General features: G+C 52.4%; 3 protein-coding genes across 9 annotated transcripts in view; 1 reads left to right on the top strand and 2 right to left on the bottom strand.

Annotated features, from left to right (window-relative positions):
* ART1 (ADP-ribosyltransferase 1) overlaps nt 1–1433 on the bottom strand; it is a 9266-nt gene extending 7833 nt beyond the window's left edge. For both annotated transcript variants that reach the window (XM_017532879.2, XM_037740077.1), the window contains exon 1: nt 1357–1433. The gene's annotated coding sequence lies outside the window, so the exon portion shown is untranslated. The remainder of the gene's footprint in view (nt 1–1356) is intronic.
* A 1395-nt stretch (nt 1434–2828) lies between these two features.
* On the top strand, nt 2829–7201 carry ART5 (ADP-ribosyltransferase 5). Of its 6 annotated transcripts, none has more exons than XM_037740079.1 (5): nt 2829–3250; nt 3718–3779; nt 5345–6074; nt 6668–6700; nt 6907–7201. In XM_037740079.1, exons 2-5 carry the CDS (start codon nt 3720–3722, stop codon nt 6993–6995), a joined length of 912 nt encoding a protein of 303 aa, XP_037596007.1. In that variant the 5' UTR covers nt 2829–3250; nt 3718–3719; the 3' UTR covers nt 6996–7201. The 6 variants fall into 6 exon arrangements, with proteins under 6 accessions (XP_037596007.1, XP_037596006.1, XP_017388376.1 ...); XM_037740078.1 differs by having other exon boundaries at nt 2845–3250; nt 6778–7201; XM_017532887.2 differs by lacking the exon at nt 2829–3250 and having other exon boundaries at nt 3602–3779; nt 6778–7201.
* Nucleotides 7202–7687: 486 nt separating this feature from the next.
* Nucleotides 7688–22532, bottom strand: part of LOC108307524 (short transient receptor potential channel 2) — a 48259-nt gene continuing 33414 nt past the window's right edge. The window contains exons 13-23 of the mRNA XM_037740060.1: nt 20877–21089; nt 19771–19935; nt 18155–18329; nt 14712–14912; nt 14456–14618; nt 11936–12028; nt 10872–11064; nt 10215–10342; nt 10028–10106; nt 9101–9230; nt 7688–8199 (exon numbers count right to left, since the gene is read on the bottom strand). Of these exons, the coding sequence (XP_037595988.1) occupies nt 7808–8199; nt 9101–9230; nt 10028–10106; nt 10215–10342; nt 10872–11064; nt 11936–12028; nt 14456–14618; nt 14712–14912; nt 18155–18329; nt 19771–19935; nt 20877–21089 (1932 nt within the window). The 3' untranslated portion in view covers nt 7688–7807. The remainder of the gene's footprint in view (nt 8200–9100; nt 9231–10027; nt 10107–10214; nt 10343–10871; nt 11065–11935; nt 12029–14455; nt 14619–14711; nt 14913–18154; nt 18330–19770; nt 19936–20876; nt 21090–22532) is intronic.

Below are 22532 nucleotides of genomic sequence, written 5' to 3' on the forward strand. Positions count from 1 at the left end.
TAAGAATATATCTAAGGGGCAGGCGAGGTGGCTCACACCTGTAATCCCAGCACTTTAGGAGGCCGAGTTAGGTGGATCACGAAGTCAAGAGATCAAGGCCATCCTGGCCAACATGGTGAAACCCCATCTCTACTAAAAATACAAAAAAAGGCCGGGCGCAGTGGCTCACACCTGTAATCCTAGCACTTTGGGAGGCCAAGGTGGGTGGATCACCCAAGGTCAGGAGTTCAAGACCAGCCTGGCCGTCATGGTGAAACCTCATCTTAAAAAAAAAACAAAAAACAAAAAAAATTAGCCGGTCGTGGTGGCACGTGCCTGTGGTCTCAGCTACTCGGGAGGCTGAGGCAGAAGAATCGTTTGAATCCAGGAGGTGGCGGTTGCAGTGAGCCAAGACTGTGCTACTGCAGTCTAGCCTGGTGACAGAGCAAAACTCCGTCTCAAAAAAAAAAAAAAAAAAAAAAGAATACGTCTAGGAAAAAAAAGCAAATAAACAAAACATCCCTCCATACCCTCAGGACAGAGGCCAGCATCCTCATCCTGACCCTCTATGCCCTCTGCAGCCCCGCACGCACCACTCCTGCTTGGCTTCTGTAGTGCAGAGCAAAGTCCCAGGTGGGGCTCCGTGGTTCCTCTCCCTGTGGCTCTGCACACATCGCCCCTCTCCTTGGGACATTTCTTCTGGCTACCCACTCTTCAAGACCTAGCCTGGGGGTCACCTCCAGGAAGCCCCCTGACTCCTCTGAACTCCCATATCACCCTGTGCTGTCCTCTGTCACTGTCCTTATCACACTGTGCTGCCCTTATGTGTGCCTGGCTCCTCTCCTGGCCCGTGAGTTCCTTGAGGGCAGGGACCATGTATGCCAAAGCCAGGCACAGGTGATGCCCCCAGCATGTTTGTTGAGAGTCTGAGGAGCTTTCTCAGCACAGCTAACAGTGTAGACCGCCGCAGAGCAGGTGGGTGGCTGGCCTTGGAGACCAGTGTCAGGGGAGATGTGGCAGGAGCTGGAAGGATGGGGTGGGTATGGGCCCAAGGAGCCGGGGACGCTGAGCAATTGCTTTCCTAGCCCAAGGGAGCTGGCTTTCTGTCCTCCTCATCCCACTCAGGGCAATTCTTTTGCCAGTTCCTCATCAAGGCCCTTGCTGAACATCCTCTCCTGGGAATGTGACCTCAAATCTCTCCCCAGGAGTCCCACACTTCCCATGGTCCCCCATCTTCCTAGGTATCCCAAACTTCTTCATCAAAGTTTCCTGGAAACTTTCTCACGACTTCTAAAATTCCGACATTCGTCTCCCAAACTTCACCTCAAAACCACGTTTCCTGCCCTGCACCCAGGAGGAGAATGGTGTGCTCCTTACCTAAGCCTTGTCCTGGGTGGGGAAGCTGCTGCTGGTCTCCACCATGGGCACCAGGAGAGGAGAGGACGGTTTTTTTTTTTATGTTGTCAATCCCCACCCCTTGCACCTCCCCCACACAACTGCTCAGAAAGGCGACACTCCCCCATCTATTTCTGGATGTCTCCTCTGGACTCAGGAACACCAGCCTCTTCCTAGTTTGACCTGCCCAGTGTTCCTCCCACCAAAAAAAAAAAAAAAAAAAAAGGAATCCCAGAGAGGAGGTAGGCTGAAGCACTGGGGACCCAGGCTGGTACAACTGCCTCCTCACTGGCTGTGGTCCTGCACTCTGGTCAGCCAGGGAGGAGGAAGAGAAGAGGAAGCTTCAGAGCCCCGGCCTCAGAGAGCAAGCATCTGCTTAGATGATGTTCCTTTCATGTGAACACTGAGACTTAACTAAGGTGCCAGGAGCAATTGGGACTAAGGAGGCTGGGTTCTGGGTCCCAGCTCCAGTCCTGACTTGCCAGGTGATCTTGGAGGACTTTCTGCCAACACTTAGGATCCCCGCCCAATGACTAGACTTGAGTCCATCTCTTGGGACCTTATTTTGTGTTCTGGCATGGGAGAAGGAATTCCTCAAAGCCAGAGGGTGGAGAGGGACAAAGCAGTGATCCCCGAAGATCTGGTCTCAGGGGCTGTCTCAGGAGGCCAAGCTGACTCCAGGTGGTATCTTCTCTTCAAGCAACTGCAAACACTCAGCTTCCTCCAGAGAGAGGAAGGATAAGCAGGCAGGATACGCAGGCAAATGCTGTTTTCCACCATATTGGTAAACAGTAGGGTGATTCCTGATTTTAGAATCTCGGAGGGCTTTGGGATGGCTAGACTCAAAGAAGGGGGCAAAAGAACTTGTCCTGGAGCCGTTTTTCTAACAAGCACTCAGGAGCACCTCCCTTCCCACCCTCCTCCAAGCCTGGACCAACAGTTTGTCTTTCTGTTTGGTCTACAGAAAGGATTTTGGGAGACAGCAGGATTCTAGGTGGTAGAAACTTTTTATTTGGCAGACAATCTGAGGGGACGAGGGGACAGGGATGGGGGAAACTAATGAGCCAGACCAGGATGGAGTCCTTTGGGTAGCTCTAGCAGCTCTCAACTCCTCAAGTCCAAGGCCGCTGGCGGGAGGAGGGGTGACATCCCCGCTCCTCCTGGCTCAGGCTGCTAGGAAGCTATTCCCTGAGCAACCAGTTCCTCTGCTGGCCCCTTCTTCCATGACCTCTGACTGGGCATCCAACTCTCAGACCAGGTTATTTATAGATAAGCCCAGAGGAGGTGGGGGAAAGGCCAGTGTTTACAAACATGGGTTACCGGAGTCTGAGCGGTCTGGGGGAGGGGCGAGCCTGGACCCGGTGGATCAGCGACCAAGGGTTCTGAATGCCCCTGAAGGCGAAGGGGGAGAGGGCGCAGAGCAGGGAGGGAGTGGGCGCTGCTCAGATGCTGGAGCACGTGGCCCAGGGTGTGGGCCATATGCAAACTGTATGCAAATACGAGTGCTCGAAGGGTGACCTCTCAGCTGGCGGGATCCCCGCGGGGCCCCCTGGCCTGTTGGTCTGGGGGCCAGAGGACGGCCCGGTAGTGCCCACCTGAGGGAGAAGCCCAGTCTCACAAGTTCCCTCCCGCTCGCTCACAGCCAGAGGGTCCCGCAGAAAGACCTCGCCGTCCTTGGGAAGGGGAGTTGGCCTCAGCCCCCGCCCCGCCGACCCCGCCCCCTCCCCCGCGTGCGGCGCGGCAACGGGGTGTCCGGTTACCGCGCGGGGGCTATAATTAGCCCCGGGAACCTCGCTTTCAGCCGGACCCTGGGACTGCACAGCGCCCGCCCGAGCCCTTGGGGCTCCCTCCGGCTCGCGGCCTCCGCAACCCGCAGGTGGGTGCTCGGCCCCCGGCCCTCCCCTCTCGGGCGGAGACAAACTGCGGCCCCGCCTTTACCGTCTCAGAAAGGTCCTGGACGCGAGGCTCTGAGGAAGGGGCTTCGCGAGTTGGGAGCGAAGACGCGGGGCGGGGGAACAGTAATCTCCGAGACCCTCTCCGAGACCCCCAACTCCCCTTCCCAAGGACGGCGAGGTCTTTCTACGGGACCCTCTGGCTGTGAGCGAGCGGGAGGGAACTTGTGAGACTGGGCTTCTCCCTCAGGTGGGCCCTACCGGGCCGTCCTCTGGCCCCCAGACCAACAGGCCAGGGGGCCCTGCGGGGATCCCGCCAGCTGAGAGGTCACGACCCGCCGGGGCCCCAGTCCTGGACCAGGGACCCCGCGAGCCTGGAGCCCCTCGAAGCCAGGACTCCAGCGCCGGTGGTCCCGCCCTCACTCGGACCTGGCCCTCACCTCTCCCCTAGGGATGGCGCTGGCGGGTCTGCTGATCGCCCTGGGCTGCCTCGGCCTCCACGCCTTCTGGCAGGTAACTCCAGCAACCATTTCCTGCCCCCATGGGGGACATTGCGGGACAGACCTTGAGGAATTGGACTGGGGGCTGACTCCTCACAACCCTCTCCAAGGGACTCTTCCCTAGGATTCCACTGTTAACTCTCTGCCTCTCAGAAACCAACATCTCTGCAGGAAGCTCCAGGTTCCCATTCTGTCTCCTGGCACCCCCGCCTCCATCCCTCTCTGGATGCCTCCAACATTCTCCTCCCCACCTCTCATCTCCCAGCGCAGGCACAGCCCGGGCAAGCCTTCTTGGGCTACCTGTGTGCTTCAGCCCTGGCAGCTTCTCCTGACCAAGGCTTGGCCTCCCCACCTTCCCTACCCCAAATGTGGGTATAGAGCAGGGGAGGACTCAGGTGTCACAGAGCTGACAGCGATTTGGTGTGGTGGCTGAGCACCTGCAAGCGCCTCCTTCAGGGTGAGCGGGAAAGAGAGCCTGAGGAGAATGCGGCTGAGGGTCAGGTAGCTGGACACTGGCTGTGTGTAATATTTGCAGATCGCCTGTGTGCCAGATCTTACAGCCAGAAAAGTGCTTGGCAGTCATCTAGTCTCACCTCCCACCTCCCACCGACTGCAGGAACCTTTGTAATGACAGGATGACCCCTTTTAGGTTGTACAGAAGTGAAGCTTTTTATGCTTTCTTCATAATAACTGTGAGCCTGGAAGTATCCTCAAGTTCAGAAAAGTTATAACACTTGCCCAAGACCTCACAGCGAATAGGTGGTAAAGTCAAGATTTCAGGCTAGGCGCAGTGGTTCACGCCTGTAATCCCAGCACTTTGGGAGACTGAGGTGGGAGGATCACTTGAGGTCAGGAGTTTGAGGCCAGCCTGGCCAAAATGGTGAAACACCATTTCTACTAAAAATACAAAAATTAGGCCGGCACAGTGGCTCATGCCTGTAATCCCAGCACTTTGGGAGACTGAGGTTGGTGGATCACTTGAGGTCAGAAGTTCAAGACCAGTCTGGCCAACATGGTGAAACTCTGTCTCTACTAAATATACAGAAAAGTAGCTGGGTGTGGCAGCATGTGCCTGTAATCCCAGCTACTTGGGAGGCTGAGACAGGAGAATCACTTGAACCCAGTAAGCAGAGGTTGCAGTGAGCTGAGATCGTGCCTTTTCACTCCAGCCTGGGCAACAGACTGAGACTTCATCTCAAAAAAAAAAAAAAAAAATTAGCCAGGCATGGTGGTATGCACAGGTAATCCCAGTTACTTGGAAGGCTGAGGCGGGAGAATAAGTCCAACTTGGGAGGCTGAGGCTGGAGTGAGCAGAGATCTCACCACTGCATTCCAGCCTTGGCGACAGAGCAAGACTCTCTCTCTCAAAAAAAAAAAAAAGATTTTAGCCAATGTCTGTTTGACTTCGGTGCCTGTGTTATTTAAGCCTTTTTTGGGACCTTGCCAAATTGCATACACCAATATTTGGGGATAGAAATGAGATTCTGTGTTTCTGGATGGGTCTGTCACCAGTACCCCTGTCCAGTGCTCTGAACTCATGCTTTTTTCTGTGTGGCACCTCTCTTCCTTCCTACACAGGCCCAGGCTGTTCCCATCCTGCCCCTGGGCCTGGCTCCAGACACCTTTGACGATGCCTATGTGGGTTGTGCAGAGGAGATGGAGAAGGAGGCAGCTCCCTTGCTGAAGGAGGAAATGGCCCACCATGCCCTGCTGCGGGAATCCTGGGAGGCAGCCCAGGCAGCCTGGGAGCACAGGCAACGAGGGCTCACCTTGCCTCCCGGCTTCAAAGCCCATCATGGAATAGCCATTATGGTCTACACCAACTCATCTAACACCTTGTACTGGGAGTTGAATCAGGCCGTGCGGACCGGCGGAGGCTCCCGGGAGCTCTACATGAGGCACTTTCCCTTCAAGGCCCTGCATTTCTACCTGATCCGGGCTCTGCAGCTGCTTCGAGGCGATGGGGGCTGCAGCAGGGGGCCTGGGGAGGTGGTGTTCCGAGGTGTGGGCAGCCTTCGCTTTGAACCCAAGAGGCTGGGGGACTCTGTCCGCTTAGGCCAGTTTGCCTCCAGCTCCCTGGATAAGGCAGTGGCCCGCAGATTCGGTAATGCCACCCTCTTCTCTCTAATGACTTGCTTTGGGGCCCCTATCCAGGCCTTGTCTGTCTTTCCCAAGGAGCGTGAGGTGTTGATTCCCCCGCATGAAGTCTTCTTGGTCACCAGATTCTCCCAGGATGGAGCCCAGAGCCTGGTGACTCTCTGGAGCTATAATCAGACCTGTAGCCACTTTAACTGCGCCTATCTGGGTGGTGAGCTGTGCATGGGGGAAGCAGGACCGGCAGGGTGGGTGAAATAAGCCAGGACGTCCCTTCACAATAATCCTTGGGGCCTTTGGGAGACCCACTTGGTGAAAGGGGAATTGAGGGCTGGAAGTCAGCTGGAGTTACTGTCCTCTGTGACGCAAGTTTTTTGGGTCCTATAAAGTGTTTTCCAGATTTGTGAATAGTCTCAGATGATTCTGTATGTTCTCAAAAGGGTCCATCTGCTACAGTCTAATAGACCAAAAGAACCTGGTTAAGGAGATTAGCAAGCAGCAGAAAGAGCCAGGGGACTGCTTCAGATCTCAGGAGGCCCTGGGCTTGATGGGGCTGACAGGGGACTTACGTGCCATTCCCAAGTGCTGAGGCCGGGACAGATGGAGGAGTGGCTGGGTCTTGGGTGGGAAGAGAGATGGAAAGTCAATCTGGAAAGACTTCCTGGAGGAAGGAGGAGGAAGGGAAGTCACAAGTTTACCTTTAGGTGAAGGGAAAGGTAGATTGAGAGGGAAAATGGCCCTGCAAGGGCCAGGTAGTTTGGGTGTGAGTCTGCCAGCACGGAGGCCTCACCCTGCTGTCTGTTGCAGGGGAGAAGAGGCGGGGCTGTGTGTCTGCACCAGGTGAGTTGCTCTTCCATCCTCCCTCAGCTGCTTTGACTCCCGCTCGCCCTGCCGAACCCTTCCTCTTCTCCCTCCAGCAGCGGTGCAGCCAGAGTCACAATCTGAGGGGGCCTTCTCTCTGCCTCCCTGGAAGACCCTGCCTTTGGTCCCTGGGGAGTTCCAGCTCTCAGGGGTTGGGCCCTGAAAGTGCAAAACCTGCCACTTAGGAGCCCTGGGAACAGGTGACTTTCATATGAAGAAGAGGCGCCTCCAGCAGCCTGTAGAAGCAAGAACATGGTTCCGGACCCCGTCCTAGCAGCCTTCTCCCCAACCAGGATGTGGGGCTGGGGAGGCCACGGCAGGGCTGAGGGAACTCTGCTATGTGGTGGGGACTTCCTGGGATAAGCAAGGGAAGTACTGAGGCAGCCACTTGCTTAAGCGGTGTTGCAGTGTGGAGACATGGAGTTTTATGAGGCAGCCACTTGATTAAACAGTATTGCAGTGTGGAGACATGGAATTTTATGATTGGCTTCTTCTTTGAGACTGCTTCACTCTGGCCTTGCTAGGCTGAGGGACTGACTGAGGGACTAAAAAAACTCACTTCTTGGTCACTTGTAGACACGGTCTCCTCTGCAGACCCATGTCACACACTCTAACTTGCAGATCCAGAAGCTTAAACAGCTAGAGGGTCCTCATGACAACCATGGAAGCAGGAAAGCAGGCAGGTGATTCCTCAGCCCCACTTGTCAGGTGAGGAATACACAGCCAAGGAAGGAAGCAATTGGTCAGAGGGTTCCCATTGAACCCCGGCCTCCTGCTTCCCCGGCCTCCTGCCTCCTGGTCCAGAGATCCTGGTCCATGAAAGATCTGAGAAAGCTCAAAGTAGGATCCTAAGCCCAAGAGCACATTTCTCTGCCCTGTTCCCACAAGGGTCCTTTTCAGGGGAAAGAAGCAGGAGGACCTCAAAACATCAAGAGACAGAGATTCTCACACAGCCCAGAGGCCTCGCACATCCAGAACAGAAACTTTATTGAAGCAAGGAAAGCAGCACGGCCTCCTCCCAAGGGGCCCCCACCCTCACCCTCCTAGGCTACTGCCCTCAGCAACAGAAGGGACCCTTCCGCTGTATCAGATCCTCCCCTCCATCCCTGAATTATCTGCGTGGGGCAGGTCCTCAGCCCCCTCTGTTTCCTGCTGCCTGTGCACTAGCACATGAGCTGGGGAGCTGGGGCCAGACTCTCTAGAAGCCAGAGTCCTCACCTCTCCAGTGTCCTGAAGCCTGGTTCCTGATGATTCCTGGGTCCCCACAATCCTGGGCCCTGTCAGCTCTGGGGTCTCAGGAATGGGGGGCCCCAGGTTTTGGAAACTGTTGCGCACTCGGGTGATATAGCGACTGAGGACACTGGCACCGTCGGGAGGCCGGGGTGTTCCTCCCTCTGCCAGAGTCCGCCTCACACCGGCTACCTCGCTCTGTAGTCGAGATACGGTCTTCATCAGTTCTGTGAGTCTGTTGCCCAGGTCTGGAGGAGGTGGAGTACCGAGGGGCATTTCAGAGGATGAGCCTGCCCTGTACCCCTTTTACCCTTTACAGAACCCCAGGGGTTGTCCTAGGGGTTTCTGAGGGAGAACTGGAAGAAGTGAAGATCAGGCTTGTGGGCTAGGGGTCAGATGGGTGGGAGAAGCTGGGGCAGGTGAATCCTAGTGGGGGTGGGAGCGAGGAGCTGGAAAGAAGGAAAGTCGGGGGGCCACAGAAGGGTGACGAGCCATGGGGAAAGCTGTTACTGGGTAGAGACTCCTGCGTCCACCCGCCTGCCCTCTCCCCAGTCACGGCCAGCCAGCTCACACCCATTCTTCAGGGCCCCGTTCGGATCCCGGCCCCTTTATCTATTCTGCTACTCTCTCCTCCTGCCTCTCAAAATGACAAGCTCCTTCTTCCTTCGGGTGCCCGTAGCAATTCGCGTCTCTCTTAGCTGCACTTCATGCCCAGTGTGACGGTTTCTCTTCCTCACTAGACTGAAAGCTTCCCATGTGTCCCTGCTCTACAGTGCCCCATTTGTCCCTCCAAGACAGGGCCTGGAACGAAGGAGGCCGAAGTGATGAATGTTGGTGGTATGAGTCAGTAAATGAGTGAGTGAATGAAGGAGGTGAATGAGTGACTGGGTAAGGGACTGAATGGGAGAATAACTGAACACACACGAAGGCAGGAAGGAGCACTTAAATGAAATGAGTGGAATCAATGCCGAATGGGTCAGAGGGTAATGGAGTGCAAGGGGCCATTCTGTGCAGGCTGCCCTTCCAAGGGCAGGGCAGGATGGGGCCACATATTATGCAGGCTGAATGCGGACCTGACTCTGGTATGGGGCCTTTGTCCCAGCTGAGGAAGGAACAGGAATGGGGAGAGCTTAGAGGAGGGTGACGCACCTTTCCGCCGGGTCTCCTCAAACTCGCGCCGGGCAGTCTCTATGTAGCGTTGTACCAGGGCCTTGATGACGCGAAGGTGGTAGGATCCACGCTCTCCCTCCCCAGGCATGGCCCCTGCCCCGGGATTGGCCTGGAATCGGAAGACAGGAGGGTGAGAGAGATTCTCTCCAGCCTTCTTCTGATCACTGTCCGTGCCTCTCCAGCCCTGGGCAAAAAAGGCCCAGGGCAAAGTCTTCCATGTAGACTTTTCTGTCCCTGACCCGCCTAGCCCCTGGCCTCCATCTCACAGTGCAGACCTGGAAGGTAGAAGGACAGGGGCCAGAAGCTGGGGAAGGGCTGATGGTGAGAGAACCAGGAAGGGATGGGTGAGGGCTGGGAGGCCGATGAGGAGGAGGGGAGAACCCCCTACAGACCTGCAGTGCCTGAATTAGGAAGGCACCCTCATGCCAGGCCAGACGGGGCTGGAGAGTAGACCTCGAGGGGCAAGTGAGCTCCTTGGATGTCTGGCCTCCTGGCCTCCTCTCTTAGGCCACTGTCAGCTGTCTAACTGCTCAGTTTGTGGGACATTTACCTGTGGGACATGTTACTTTCTTAACATGTGTTTTTGAAAAATGTCCAACTCTGTCTTGGAGCAGTTTAGGACAAAAAAGGTCTGTCTGGAGCTTAGTGGGTATTTCTAGCTTGGGAGGAGGGTGGCAAGGACTTCTGTTTAGGCTGCATGACACAGGGTTGGAAATTTAGGAAATGGCCAGAGCCAGGAAGAGGGAAAGGGAAGCCATGTGCGAGAGTAGGAATTGGGACAGGCTTTCTGGAGAACATACCTGGAAACATAGATAAGCCTGGGATATGCAGACAAATTGATGGTATAGACATAGAGTTGAAGGCCTGATGCCAGGGTGACCAGCAACAGGCTGAGTAGGTACTCACAAAGGTAGGGATGGGGGGATTGTCTGGCTTCTTGGTGTTGCAGCAGGAACAGCAACAGCAAACGAACTGGCAAATTATCCTGAGAGATTTCAATGGTGGGAAGAGGTCGGTTAGAGGACAGGACCTAGGGAAATGGGGGCAGGGCCTGGGGACTTGGGGGTGGGAGTGGGAGCTCTGAGGTCAGCACCTGAGAAGGTAGAAGATAGCCTTCGGGGAGGGCAGGATGTTGAAAGGCACAGGCAGCGTCAGGCCCTCTCGGAAGTAGGACAGATAGAGCTTGGAGCGCGCGAACTTCCACTCCACATCAGCATCATCCTGGGGGCCGGGCAGCAGGGGGCGGTGCAAGGACCCCTTTGGCACATGACCCTCCTGCCCACTCAATCTGCCTCTCTTTTCTCCAGTCCTCACAGTTTTGATTCTCCAGTGTAGTGTGCCAGGCTCTTTCTTCTCCCCAGTCTTATCTCCAACCTCCCCTATCACCCGCATTTCTCTGGCCTGTCCCCCACTTCCTGTCTCCCCACCACTGTCTTTCATCTTTCTGACATCCAGTTCCTGCCCAGCCTGTTCTCCAGCCTGCAGACCCTAACCTATCGTCTCCCTCTCATGTTCCCGTTTACTTTTCTATACCACTCCTCTGCCCAACCCTAATGGGGAATGAGCACTAGACTTGGTGTCTGGAGTCAGCATCACTAAGACCCTCATTTTACAGAGGAACACTTGTCTAAAGCCACAAACGACAGCAGTGGAGGCAGAGCATGACATCAATGTCTTGCCTCTTTGCATCCTGTTCCTCTCCATTCCTTTCTCCCTTCTCCCTGGCCTAAATTGGCCTCCATTTACGCACCTCAATCTTCTGGAAGGAGTTGGTGATCATAGCAATGAGCATGTTGAGCAGCACAATGACCATGACGATGGTGAAGATGCCATAGAGGGCCCGGCCCACAAATTCGGGCACCAGAAACTGAGGCATGTCCACCACGCTGTGCTCCTCCATGCCGAACATGGTCCAGAACAGAAACTGGAACGTCTCATTGAAACTGGCATATTGGGCCAAGTAAGGAACAGGAAATGAGGGGTGGGAGAAGAGCCTGAGCTCACCCAGACACACTCCCTTCTACCCCCCAGGACCTGGCCAAGAGCGCCCACTTCTATGCAGCCCTTTGGACCACCTCAGCTGGTATAGATACTTGCTGTTTCTGAGCTCCAAATGTTATCCTTTGCACCAGTATTTACTGAGTGCACAGTAGTGTCACAGGTGCTAAGGATACGTCAGTGGACAAGACAAGCATGTTCCTGTCTTCATGGCCTTATGTTCTGGGGCGGGGCCAGGATGGGATGGACACTGCTTATACCAACAATTTTAAATTGTGGCAGGGTGTGGTGGCTCACACCTGTAATCCTAGCATTTTGGGAGGCTGAGGTGGGCAGATTGCTTGAGCCCAAGAGTTGGAGACCAATCTAGGCATTTTGGGTGTTAAATTTTTTGAGTGTGATAATGCTTTTGTGGTTATGTTCTTAGGAGACATCCTGAACTGTTTAGGGATGAAGTGTCATGATAGTCACAACTTCCTTTTAAGTATTTCAGGAAAAAAAGGAATAAAGGGAGCAATAGATCAAGCAAGTGTGGTAAAAGGTTAACAATTGGTGAAGCTAGGTGAAGGGTGTAGGGGCATCTACTTTTCATAGAATTGACATTTTTCAAAATAAAAAGTTTGGAGAGAAAATCAGAAAATGAATGTATAAATGAACAAATGAATGAGTGACAGTGAATCAAAGAGGGAATGAGCAAACAAGAGAATTCACTGAGTGAATAAATGAGGGAGGGAGGGACAAAGGAGAGATCACTAGGGCTCCAAGCTGCAAGGTCCCAGGCTCTCCACCTCCCATCCTGCCTCTGCCCCTGCATACTTGCCCAGCCGCTCTGTCTCCTGGTAGGGCACATAGATATTGTTGAGGCCACAGAGGAAGGCAGTCAGGATGATCATGAGGATGAACATAAACCTGGCAGGGGGTGGGATGTGAAGGGATCAGAGAAGGTTTCCACCTTGAGAGAAGTCAGGCTCCAGGAAGAGGGATGAAGGCTTCCTGGCTCTCTGCTCAACAAGTATTCAATCTGGTTATTTATTTTTATTTTTATTTTTGAGAAGGAGTCTCACTCTGTTGCCCAGGCTGGAGTGCAGTGGCATGATCTCAGCTCACACAACCTCTGCCTCCCAGGTTCAAGTGATTCTCCTGTTTCAGCCTCTCGAGTAGCTGAGATTACAGGTGCACACCGCCACACCCCACTAATTTTTTGTATTTTAGTAGAGATGGGGTTTCACCATGTTGCCCATGCTGGTCTTGAACTCGTGAACTCAGGCAATCTACCTGCCTTGGCCTCCAAAAGTGCTAGGATTACAGGTGTGAGCCACTGTGCCCAGCCTGGTTATTTATTTATTTTTGAGATGGAGTCTCATTTTGTCACCCAGGCTAGAGTGCTGTGGCGCCATCTTGGCTAACTGCAACCTCCTCATCTCAGTTTCAAGGGGTTCTCCTGCCTCAGCCTCTCAAGTAGTTGGGACTACAGGCATGTGCCACCACACCTGGCTAATTCTTATACTTTTAGTAGAGATGGGGGTTTCACCATGTTGGCCAGGCTGGTCTAGAACTCCTGACCTCAAGTGACCCCCCAACCTTGGCCTCTGGAAGTGCTAGAATTACAGGTGTAAGCCACCTCACCCAGCCCAATTTGGTTATTATTAAGAATAGATAAATTAGGGGGTGAAAAATGAGAGGGGTTTTTTTTTGTTTGTTTGAGATAGAGACTAACCCAGGCTGGAGTGCAGTGGTGTGATCTGAGCTCAACTGCAACCATCACCTCCCAGGTTCAAGTGATTCTACTGCCTCAGCCTCTCGAGTAGCTGAGATTATAGGCATATGCCACCACGTCCAGCTAATTTGTATTTTTAGTAGAGACAGGGTTTCACCATGTTGGTCAGGCTGGTCTCGAACTCCTGACTTTGTGATCCACCTGCCTCAGCCTCCCAAAGTGCTGGGATTACAGGCGTGAGCCACTGTGCCCAGCCAAGAGGGATTTAAAGTGAGTGCTGGGCTGGGTGCAGTGGCTCACGACTGTAATCCCAGCACTTTGGGAGGCCAAAGTGGGCAAATCACTTGAGCCCAGGAGTTCAAGACCAGGTTATTTATTTTGGTTAAATAAATAACCAAATTGAATTGTTGTTGAGCAAGTATTCAACATGGTGAAACTCTGTCTCTACAAAAAAAATACAAAAATTTGTATTTTTGTGTGGTGCATGCTTGTGGTCCCAGCTACTCAAATGGCTGAGGTGCTATAATCCCAGCACTTTGGGAGGCCAAACCCTGTCTCTACAAAAAATACAATAAATTAGCCAGGTATGGTGGTGCACACCTGTAGTCCCAGCTACCCAGGAGGCTGAGGTGAGAGGATTGCTTGAGCCCAGGAGGACGAGGCTGCAGTGAGCTGAGATGGTACCACTGCACTTCAGCCTGGGTGACAGAATGAGACCTTGTTTCAAATATATTCACATATATATATAAAATAAATAAAGTGAATGCCAAGTGGAAGCTCTCCTTTTAAGAATAATGGGTACTGAGTCCAAGCAGTCAAAGCTGAGGATGGAGTGGTCTCCCAGGGAGGGAATGAGATGCTGAGATTATACAGGAATGGCACAGGGACAACTGGGAGTCAGAATCCCACTGAACAGGAGTTATCACCAGAAGAATCAGAGCCACATGTGAGAATGAGCCTGCTGCAGGGAAGCTAGAAGAATCCTGGGGTGGGGCTGGAGTTTCTCCCCCCAAGCTAAGCTGAGCTTAATATTAGTAGATGTAGCTAAGATTTTTCCCACTGATGACACTCACTGTAGTCCCACCTCAGGCTGGGGATTCCCAGGGAGATGGGCATTAACTATGGCCCCTGATTAGGTGAGAGGCCAGGTTTGGCTGCCCATGATTAGGTGATGAGCACCAAGAAGACCAGATAAGATCAGGGATTCAAAGAGCAGCTGCAGAGTGGAAAGGATCCAAAGGGACCCCTGAGTCCAGTGCCTTTGCTTTTTCCTTAATGATGGGAAAACTGAGGCCTACAGAGGGGTCATGGAGATGGACAGAACTGGGATTGGAACTCCCAACTGAGGGCTCTTTCTGCTATCCATGGTTTGTCATCTTTTCTGGGATCATGGGCCTCTTTGAGAATAAGATGAAAGTTGTAGACCCTCTCTGCAGAGAAATACACATTTATCTTCAAATTTTGCCTGTGGTTTCAGGGGGTCAGAGGTCTCTGGAGCCCATGCCTCTGGAGGAATGCAGGTCAAGGACTCCTGTGTCACCCAAGAGCCGGGGAGTTTTAGAAGGAGGTCAAGGGGAGTCTGCAGAGAGGAGCGAGCTCGGAGCAGGGCCAGTACATACCGGATCATGTCATCAATCATCTTGCCAATGGAAATCTGCAGAGTGCCCAGCGACTCGTGGGCCGGCAGAATGTAGGCCAGGCGGGTGAAGCTGAGCATGCTGGTAACAGCGAACAGCACTTCAGCCAAAAACTGGGGATCCTCGGTGCGCCACTCGCTGCGTTCTGTGTGGGGTGGAATGGGGGCTGTGACTGGGAGCCAAGAGCCAAGAAAGAAGAGGAACTGGGGGATTCAGGGCTGAGTTAGGGGACACTCACCAGCTGTGGTGAAATAGTGGCAGGCAGCCCCCTGGGAGTCCTCCTGGCAGTGCACGTGGGCAAGCCCAACCAGGAGGAGGCGCAGTGCGAAGGCTGCCAGGTACAGGGACAGGATGACCATATCCAGGAAGTTCCACCGGTCCAGGAGGTAACTGCGCAGGCCCTCAATCCACACTTCCTTGCACTCAAACCACAGGAAGCCTGAACGGGGTAGCAGGGAGCCAAGATAGGATAGGACAGAACTCTTCCTCCTATGTCAGAGCTAGATTACAAGGCAGGGGGATCCTATGAATGGCAGTGGGGAGCTAAAACATTATGGGGTGAAGTCAATGACATGTAAACATGTAATCTACTCAGGAACAATTCATCTTCTGTGAACACAAAAAAGACTCCTCCCTGATGTAGACATTGCTGGTGTGACCTGCACCAATGAGCTCAGTCAGCGGACACTCAGAAAATGAGTATTGCCGGGGGCAGGCTGTTTATTAGGAGGGAATGGCCGGGCTTGGTGGCTCAAGCCTGTAATCCCAGCACTTTGGGAGGCCAAGGCGGGTGGATCACGAGGTCAAGAGATCGAGACCATCCTGGTCAACATGGTGAAACCCCGTCTCTACTAAAAATACAAAACATTAGCTGGGCATGGTGGCACGTGCCTGTAATCCCAGCTACTCAGGAGGCTGAGGCAGGAGAATTGCCTGAACCCAGGAGGCGGAGGTTGCGGTGAGCCGAGATCGCGCCATTGCACTCCAGCCTGGGTAACAAGAGTGAAACTGCGTCTCAAAAAAAAAAAAAAAAAAGGAGGGAATCACTGAAATTTGTTTCTCTGTGCCCTCTACCAAGTAAATACTGGACTAACAGAATATTGATTTGAGGCTGGGTGCAGTGGCTCACACCTGTAATCCCAGCACTTTGGGAGGCCAACGTAGGAAGACAGCTTGAGCCCAGGAGCTTGATACCTGCCTGGGCAACATGGTGAAACCCCATCTCTATTAACTTATTTTTAAAAATTTTTTTAAAAAAATTAAAAAATACAGAATATTGACTTGAAGGGGCTCCAAATTCTCAGGCTGCTCAGGGTGCCTGTGTTTCAGTGAGGCCCAGAACCAGACCTGGGCTGGGGGTCTTGGGAGCTGGCCCCCATTAGCCAGGTGGCCCTGCCGCATTACACCCCTCTCATTCCCTGGATACAATCATGTGCTTTTCCACTCACTGTTCCCTCTGCCTAGAATGCCCTTCCATACCCTCTGGAAGCCCAGCTCACTTTTGTGGCCTAGGTCACGTGTTATCTCCTCCAAGCAGCCTTCCCTAAGCAGGTAGAGTGAATTTCTCGGGGTTCTGTGTTCTCACAGCTCATATCTCTGTGATGCCATCGCCACAGGGCACTGCAGGATATCTCTCCACAGGTCTGTCTCTACCCTGCCTCCCTCTGAACTTGGAGCCCCTCAAGGGCAGGGACCATGTCCACTCATGTCTGTCCCTGGTGCCCAGAACCAGGCTGGAGTGCAGTGGCACAATCTCAGCTCACTGCAGCCTCCGCCTCACAGGTTCAAGCAATTCTCCTGCCTCAGCCTACTGAGTAGCCGGGACTACAGGCGCGTACCGCCACTCCCGGCTAATTTTTGTATTTTCAGTAGAGACAGGGTTTCACTGTGTTAGCCAGGATGGTCTCTATCTCCTGACCTTGTGATCCGCCTGCCTCGGACTACCAAAGTGCTGGAATTACAGGCGTGAACCACTGCACCCGCCTGTTTCATATGTTTCTAAGACTTCTCCCATGGGTTGGGATTGTACTGGTTTCCTCTCCACTCAGCCTAGGTCGATAAATGTTTAGTAAATAATAGGATGAGAAACTTTCCCTCTCAGGCTGCTCTTATGTTCTTTCCCTAAAGTTTCTGGGCCAGATTTCCTTTCTGACATCACTGACTGACCTGGTACAGGGTGGAGCAGTAGACTCGGTAAACTGTGGCTCTGGAGTTTACTAACCAAGGCAGAGCTAAACGAGAGGAGGACAGCTGAGGACGGCACCACCAATTCCGCCCCTGCTAAGCTGATGGCCCGAGGCTGGCCAAAGCTCTGGGGATTCTTGTAAACTGCATTTGCTCAATTGTTTGAGAATACTCAATTCTGGTGTAGAAGAAAAGAAAACCAATGGAATGGATGAAACTTATGTGTTAAGTATAGGTTAGTTACTTTGGTGACATGTTGAACAAATAGTAGAGCATATGTGTGTGAACATACATAGAAAGAGAAGGACAGACTCTAAATATTCATGATGCACTGAATATGCATGAAGGACAAGGCCCTTAGTATTCAGGAGATCTTAAATCAGCTACCCACGGGCACCAGCCATTCTGTTCACACATTTCCTCTGCCCAAATAATGCATATAAAATTTATAGCTGCTTATCAGGATAATTGGCCAAACATACTTGTCACTGTGCTTTTCCCATAGATCAAGTCTTGGGCCAAGGTATCTTCTTTTATTATTATTATTTTTTATTTTATTTTTTGGAGATGGAGTCTCGCTCTGTCACCCAGGCTGGAATGCAGTGGCGTGATCTTGGCTCACTGCAACCTCCACCTCCCAGGTTCAAGCAATTCTCCTGCCTCAACCTCCTGAGTAGCTGGGATTACAGATGCACACCACCATGCCCACCTAATTTTTTGTATTTTAGTAGAGACAGGGTTTCACCGTGTTGCCCAGACTGGTCTTGAACTCCTGAGCTGAGGTAATCCACTTGCCTCGGCCTCCCAAAGTGCTAGGATTACAGGCGTGAGCCACCATGCCCAGCCAATCTTATTTTAAGGGATGGAGTCTCTCTATGTTGTCCAGGCTGGTCTTGAACTTCTGGCCTCAAGCAATCCTCCCATCTTAGCCTCTTGAGTAGCTGAGATTACAGGCATGAGCCACCATGCCTGGCTCCAAGCACCTTCTGTCCATTGTACCACGCCCCAACCCCAGACACTCAAACCTCACCTCTGGCCCTCATAACACCACCATCATAACTATAGCACTTATGGATTTAATTTGCTATATGATTTGAGTCCTTTCATTTGGTCTATAAGCCTTTCTGCTCCAATGACCTCCAGGAGAGCCTATCTAGCAGTACTTGCAGGCTGCCATGACAACAAGGTAGTTTCCCACCTCACATTGTGGACCAGGGTCTTATTTGTGTGAGGATAGGAACGTCCAGGGTGGGTAATGGCTGATGCCAGGGAAGGGGAAGAAGGAGTCCTTGTTCAGGGAGTCTACCCCAGGGTTAGGTCCCCAACTGGGGCTGAAGGGAAAGGGTCCTGTGCTGTGCTGCAGCCCAGAAGGGTCTGGCCATATGTTCAGAGGTCATCTACAAAGCAGGATCCCCCTGGTGGGGTGCTTATTGGGAAGCACAGTAAGGGGGGGGCCCTAAGGGAGACAGCCACAAATAAAGGGTCCTGCACATATACCTGTGACCCAAATCATGTGTAGTGAGGTCTCCCAGACACTCTGGCTGCGGCCACGGAAGGTGCTCAGCTGTGTCTCCATGACCAGGGACTCTCCCAGCAGGAAGATGAGGAACCACAGATAGGAGGCGGAGTGCAGCAGGAACTTCAGTACTGGGATCTTTAGAAGGCGGCCCAGCTTCCAGGGGAAGGAGGGAGAGTAGGGCTCTCAGTCCTGGGTGACTTTCCCTCCAGCGAGTCCTTCTAGACTGCTCAGCCCACATGTGACTCCCCTTGCTCAGATTCATTCACGCATTATTCAGACATATCTTGAGAATGTGCTACATATCAGGCCCTAGACTCATATCTATTGTCTCCTTCCCAACCTTATGAGGTAGGCATTATTATTCCCTTTTTTTCTTTTCTTTTTTTTTTTGAGGCGGAGTCTTGCACTGTTGCCTGGGCTGGAGGCAGTGGCGTGATCTTGGCTCACTGCAACATTCGCCTCCTGGGTTCAAACAATTCTCCCACCACAGCCTCCCAAGTAGCTGGGATTACAGGTACACGCCACCATGCCCGGCTAATTTTTTGCATTTTTAGTAGAGAACCGGGTTTCACCATGTTGACCAGGCTGGTCTCTAACTCCTGATCTGGTGATTTGCCCACCTTGGCCTCCCAAAGTGTGGGATTACAGGCATGAGCCACCATGCCCGGCCTTTTTTTTTTTTTTTTTTCCAAGAACTGAGGATCACAGAGGTAAAGTAACTTTCCCTTGGAGGCCCCACAGGCTCTTCAAACTCAACCACATAAGAAAACAAATGCTTCTATCCCATCTTGCTCCTCCTTCTCCTGTGTCCCCACCTCATGAAATGACCGCTCGCCCAGGCCAGGAATATGAGGCAGCTCGACATGCTTGTCCTCTCACACACTCAGTCTCCCTAACTCCTGTCCCCATGCTCCCAGCCTGCCTTTCACGCCCCTAGCAGAGGGCACTTTTGAAACACAAGACTGATGGGGGACACACCTCAGTAATCCTACAATGGCTTCCATCCTCCATGGCTTATAAGGCTCTGTGTGATCTGGCCCTGTACACGTCTGTACCATTCTTATCTAATTCCTCTCAGGTTCTCTAACACTTTGAGTTCTCCCTCCCCCAGGCCTCCACATGTACTGCTCCTGCTTCCTGGAACAGCCCTCTCCCCATTCCTCACTTGCTCAGCAGGAACAGGGCTTTTCTTCACGATAGCCCCAGTGCCAGGCACCATGCTTGGCTCATAGTTGAGTCTCAAGGACCTATTGGTTGGATAAAGGGCTCCCAAAGAATTTGTGGTTGGAGTGGAACTCTCTTTAGGAGAGGATAGGGCTGTTAATAGGATTAAGGTTTTGGAGGTAGAGAGACTTTGGTTTAAATCCTGACTTCACTATTTCCTCTGTGCTTTTGACAAAGAGAGCATTGCCTTTCCTGTGCCTCAGGTTGCTCCCCTGCACCACTGAAGCAGAATATCTGCCTTCCTCAGGGCCACACTTCCAGCTACTTAATGAAAACATTCACAAAGTTATATTCACCAAGTGTCCAGCCCAGAGCCTCATAAAACAAGTGCTTAATAAGTAACAGTTATCATTAATCTTATACTTAGTACCCGGGACTTTGGTGCCAGCCAGTAGCCAAGGCAGAGAAAGGGCATGGTGAGGAAGATGAGAAAGGCAACAAAGAGCTTCCAGATGGTGGTGCTTCCACGCCAGCCAGCCAGGTTCCCACACCAGATGGAGGAAAGGACTTGTTGGCAGATGGGGTGTGCTACAAACTAAGCAGAGATGAGGCATAAGCAGAGGGGGAGGCCACCAGGAAGGGAGGAGGATGGGGGAGCCAGTAAGGAACTCAGCCCTTCCTTCCCTGCCACAGAGATCGAACCATCCTTTTCTCCCCATACCAGCCAACTCACTTGTCATGTGACCATGGGCAGACCCATCCCTCTCTAGGCCTTGGTCTGTGGAGGGGAAACTGAAATCAAAGATATTCCTGAACTCTCTGGACCCACATTCTTGTTAGACAGTGGTGGGTAGAAATGGGTACCCAAGACCCAGAACCCCCAGGGTCCCCTGCCTTCTTAGAGATGTGAGACATCAGCCTGGATGGTCTTGAGGAGGGCAGAAGAGGGAAACTGGGGTTTGCTGTATTGGGGGACAGGGCCAGGGGAGCCATTATGAAGGAAAGTTTTTGGTTAAGTTCCTGGTGGAGTAGTAGGATGTCTGAGGGTGGATGAAAGTGAGGAGCAAGGGGATTGGGGAGGCTAGAAAAGGAGCCTGTCTTTAGCTTAGAGGGAAGGATGTCTGAGGAGACAGGGAATAATAGAGACTTCTGGGAATATTTAAGGTCTGAGAGATCTAGTCTTATCTTGCTTTATAGAGTGATGTAGTGAAGTGGAACAACAGAAAAAGACTGGATTGAGGTCATTCAGCAGGTCAGAGGCAAAGCTGTCTATGACCAGATGTCCTGGTCTGAAGGTGAGGTCTTGGTGGGTAATGGGTCTTCCAAGGGCTGGGGAGAGATTAGGGGCTTAGACTGAAGGTAAGAAGGGAGGGGACCCACAGGGTCAAGGGCCTAGAGAGAAGGGTGCTCAGGACCAAGGCCTGAGAGGGTCTTGAGGGCAGGTAAAGGAATTGCTTAGGGCTGGGTCAGGGAGACCTAGAGGTAGCAGGGCAAGAGAAAAGGACAAGGAGGGGATATAGGTAGGGCCCAGCTGACCCGCTTCTGGTTGTAGTTGATGGCCAGTCGCAGCCTTGCCAGGTTGGGGATGCCTTCCTCAAAGGCCAGGCTCGGGCCCTCAGTCTCAGGCTCAGTCTCGCTGTCCTCACCCAGGTCGTTGAGCACTGCAGTGACCTCGATCTGGTTCTGGCACATGCCCAGCAGCTCAAAGCCATAGTCCTGGCTCAGTGACTCCAGGGCAATGTATTCAGGCTGTAGGGAAGCAGGTCTGTGTGTGCCTACCACCCTGCAGACTCAACCCCATTAAATCAGCCCACTCCTCCCTGCTCCACACGCCCACAGATAGTGGGCCTGGGCCACCTGTGTCCTGCCCCTGCACCATCACTTCCTACATCTGGTGTCACTGGGGCATTGATTTTTCTTCTTTGCCACCTCACTCATCCTTCTTGCTCTAATGAGGTACCTCCTGGGTCACTTTGCTTATCTAGTGCTATCTCTACCTCATCACTAAGTCACTTCAACCCAAACCCCTCTGTCATTTTCTGTCTCTTGTTCTTCCTTCTCTAATCTCTGTTTCTTGTCACACTTTTACTCCTATTCCTTACACCCTTCATGTACTCATTTAATTAATTTATTGGAACACTTACCTTATATGAGAACCTGTGTTGGCAATTTTAGTAGATGCAGTAATAAATAAGATAAATAAGGCAAGTTTTTTGTTTTTTTTTTTGAGACAGAATCTGGCTTTTGTTGCCCAGGCTGGAGTGCAATGGCGCAATCTTGGCTCACTGCAACCTCTGCCTCCCAGGTTCAAGTGATTCTCCTGCCTCAGCCTCCCGAGCAGCTGGGATTATAGGCATGTGCCACCATGGCTGACTAATTTTTGTATATTTAGTAGAGGTGGCGTTTCACCATGTTGGCCAGGCTGGTCTCGAACTCCTGACCTTGTGATCTGCCTGCCTTGGCCTCCCAAAGTGCTGGGACCACAGGCGTGACCCACCATGTCCAGCCCCAAGGCAGTTATTATTTTTTTATTATTTAAAAAAAATAGCTGGGTTCGGTGCTCATGCCTGTAATCCCAGCACTTTGGGAGGCCGAGGCAGGCAGATCACCTGAGGTCAGGTGTTCAAGACCAGCCTGGCCAACATGATAAAACCCTGTCTCTACTAATAATACAAAAATTAGCTGGGCATAGTGGCAGGTACCTGTAATCCCAGCTACTCGTGAGGCTGAGGCAGGAGAATTGTTTGAACCCGGGAGGCGGAGACTGTGGTGAGCCAAGATGACACCACTGTACTCCAGTCTGGGTGAAAAGAGTGAAACTGTCTCCAAAAAAAGAAAAAAAAAAAAAGAAAAAAAAGAAAACAAAAACTAGGCAATAGTTTCAGATGCTAGTGTTTTAAAAAAAAAAAAAAAAAGCCAGGCGTGGAGGCTCATGCCTATAATCCCAGCACTTTGGGAGGCTGAGGTGGGCGGATCATGAGGTCAGGAGTTTGAGACCAGTATGACCAATCTGGTGAAACTCCGTCTCTACTAAAAATACAAAAATTAGCAAGTGTGGTGGTGTGTGTCTGTAGTCCCAGCTACTTAGGAGACTGAGGCAGAAGAATCACTTGAACCAGGGAGGCGGAGGTTGCAGTGAGCCAAGATTGCGCCACTGCACTCAAGCCTGAGTGACAGGGCGAGACTCCGTTT

Source organism: Cebus imitator, unplaced genomic scaffold (genome assembly GCF_001604975.1).
Source record: "Cebus imitator isolate Cc_AM_T3 unplaced genomic scaffold, Cebus_imitator-1.0 Scaffold79, whole genome shotgun sequence".
Classification (NCBI taxonomy): Eukaryota; Metazoa; Chordata; class Mammalia; order Primates; family Cebidae; genus Cebus; species Cebus imitator.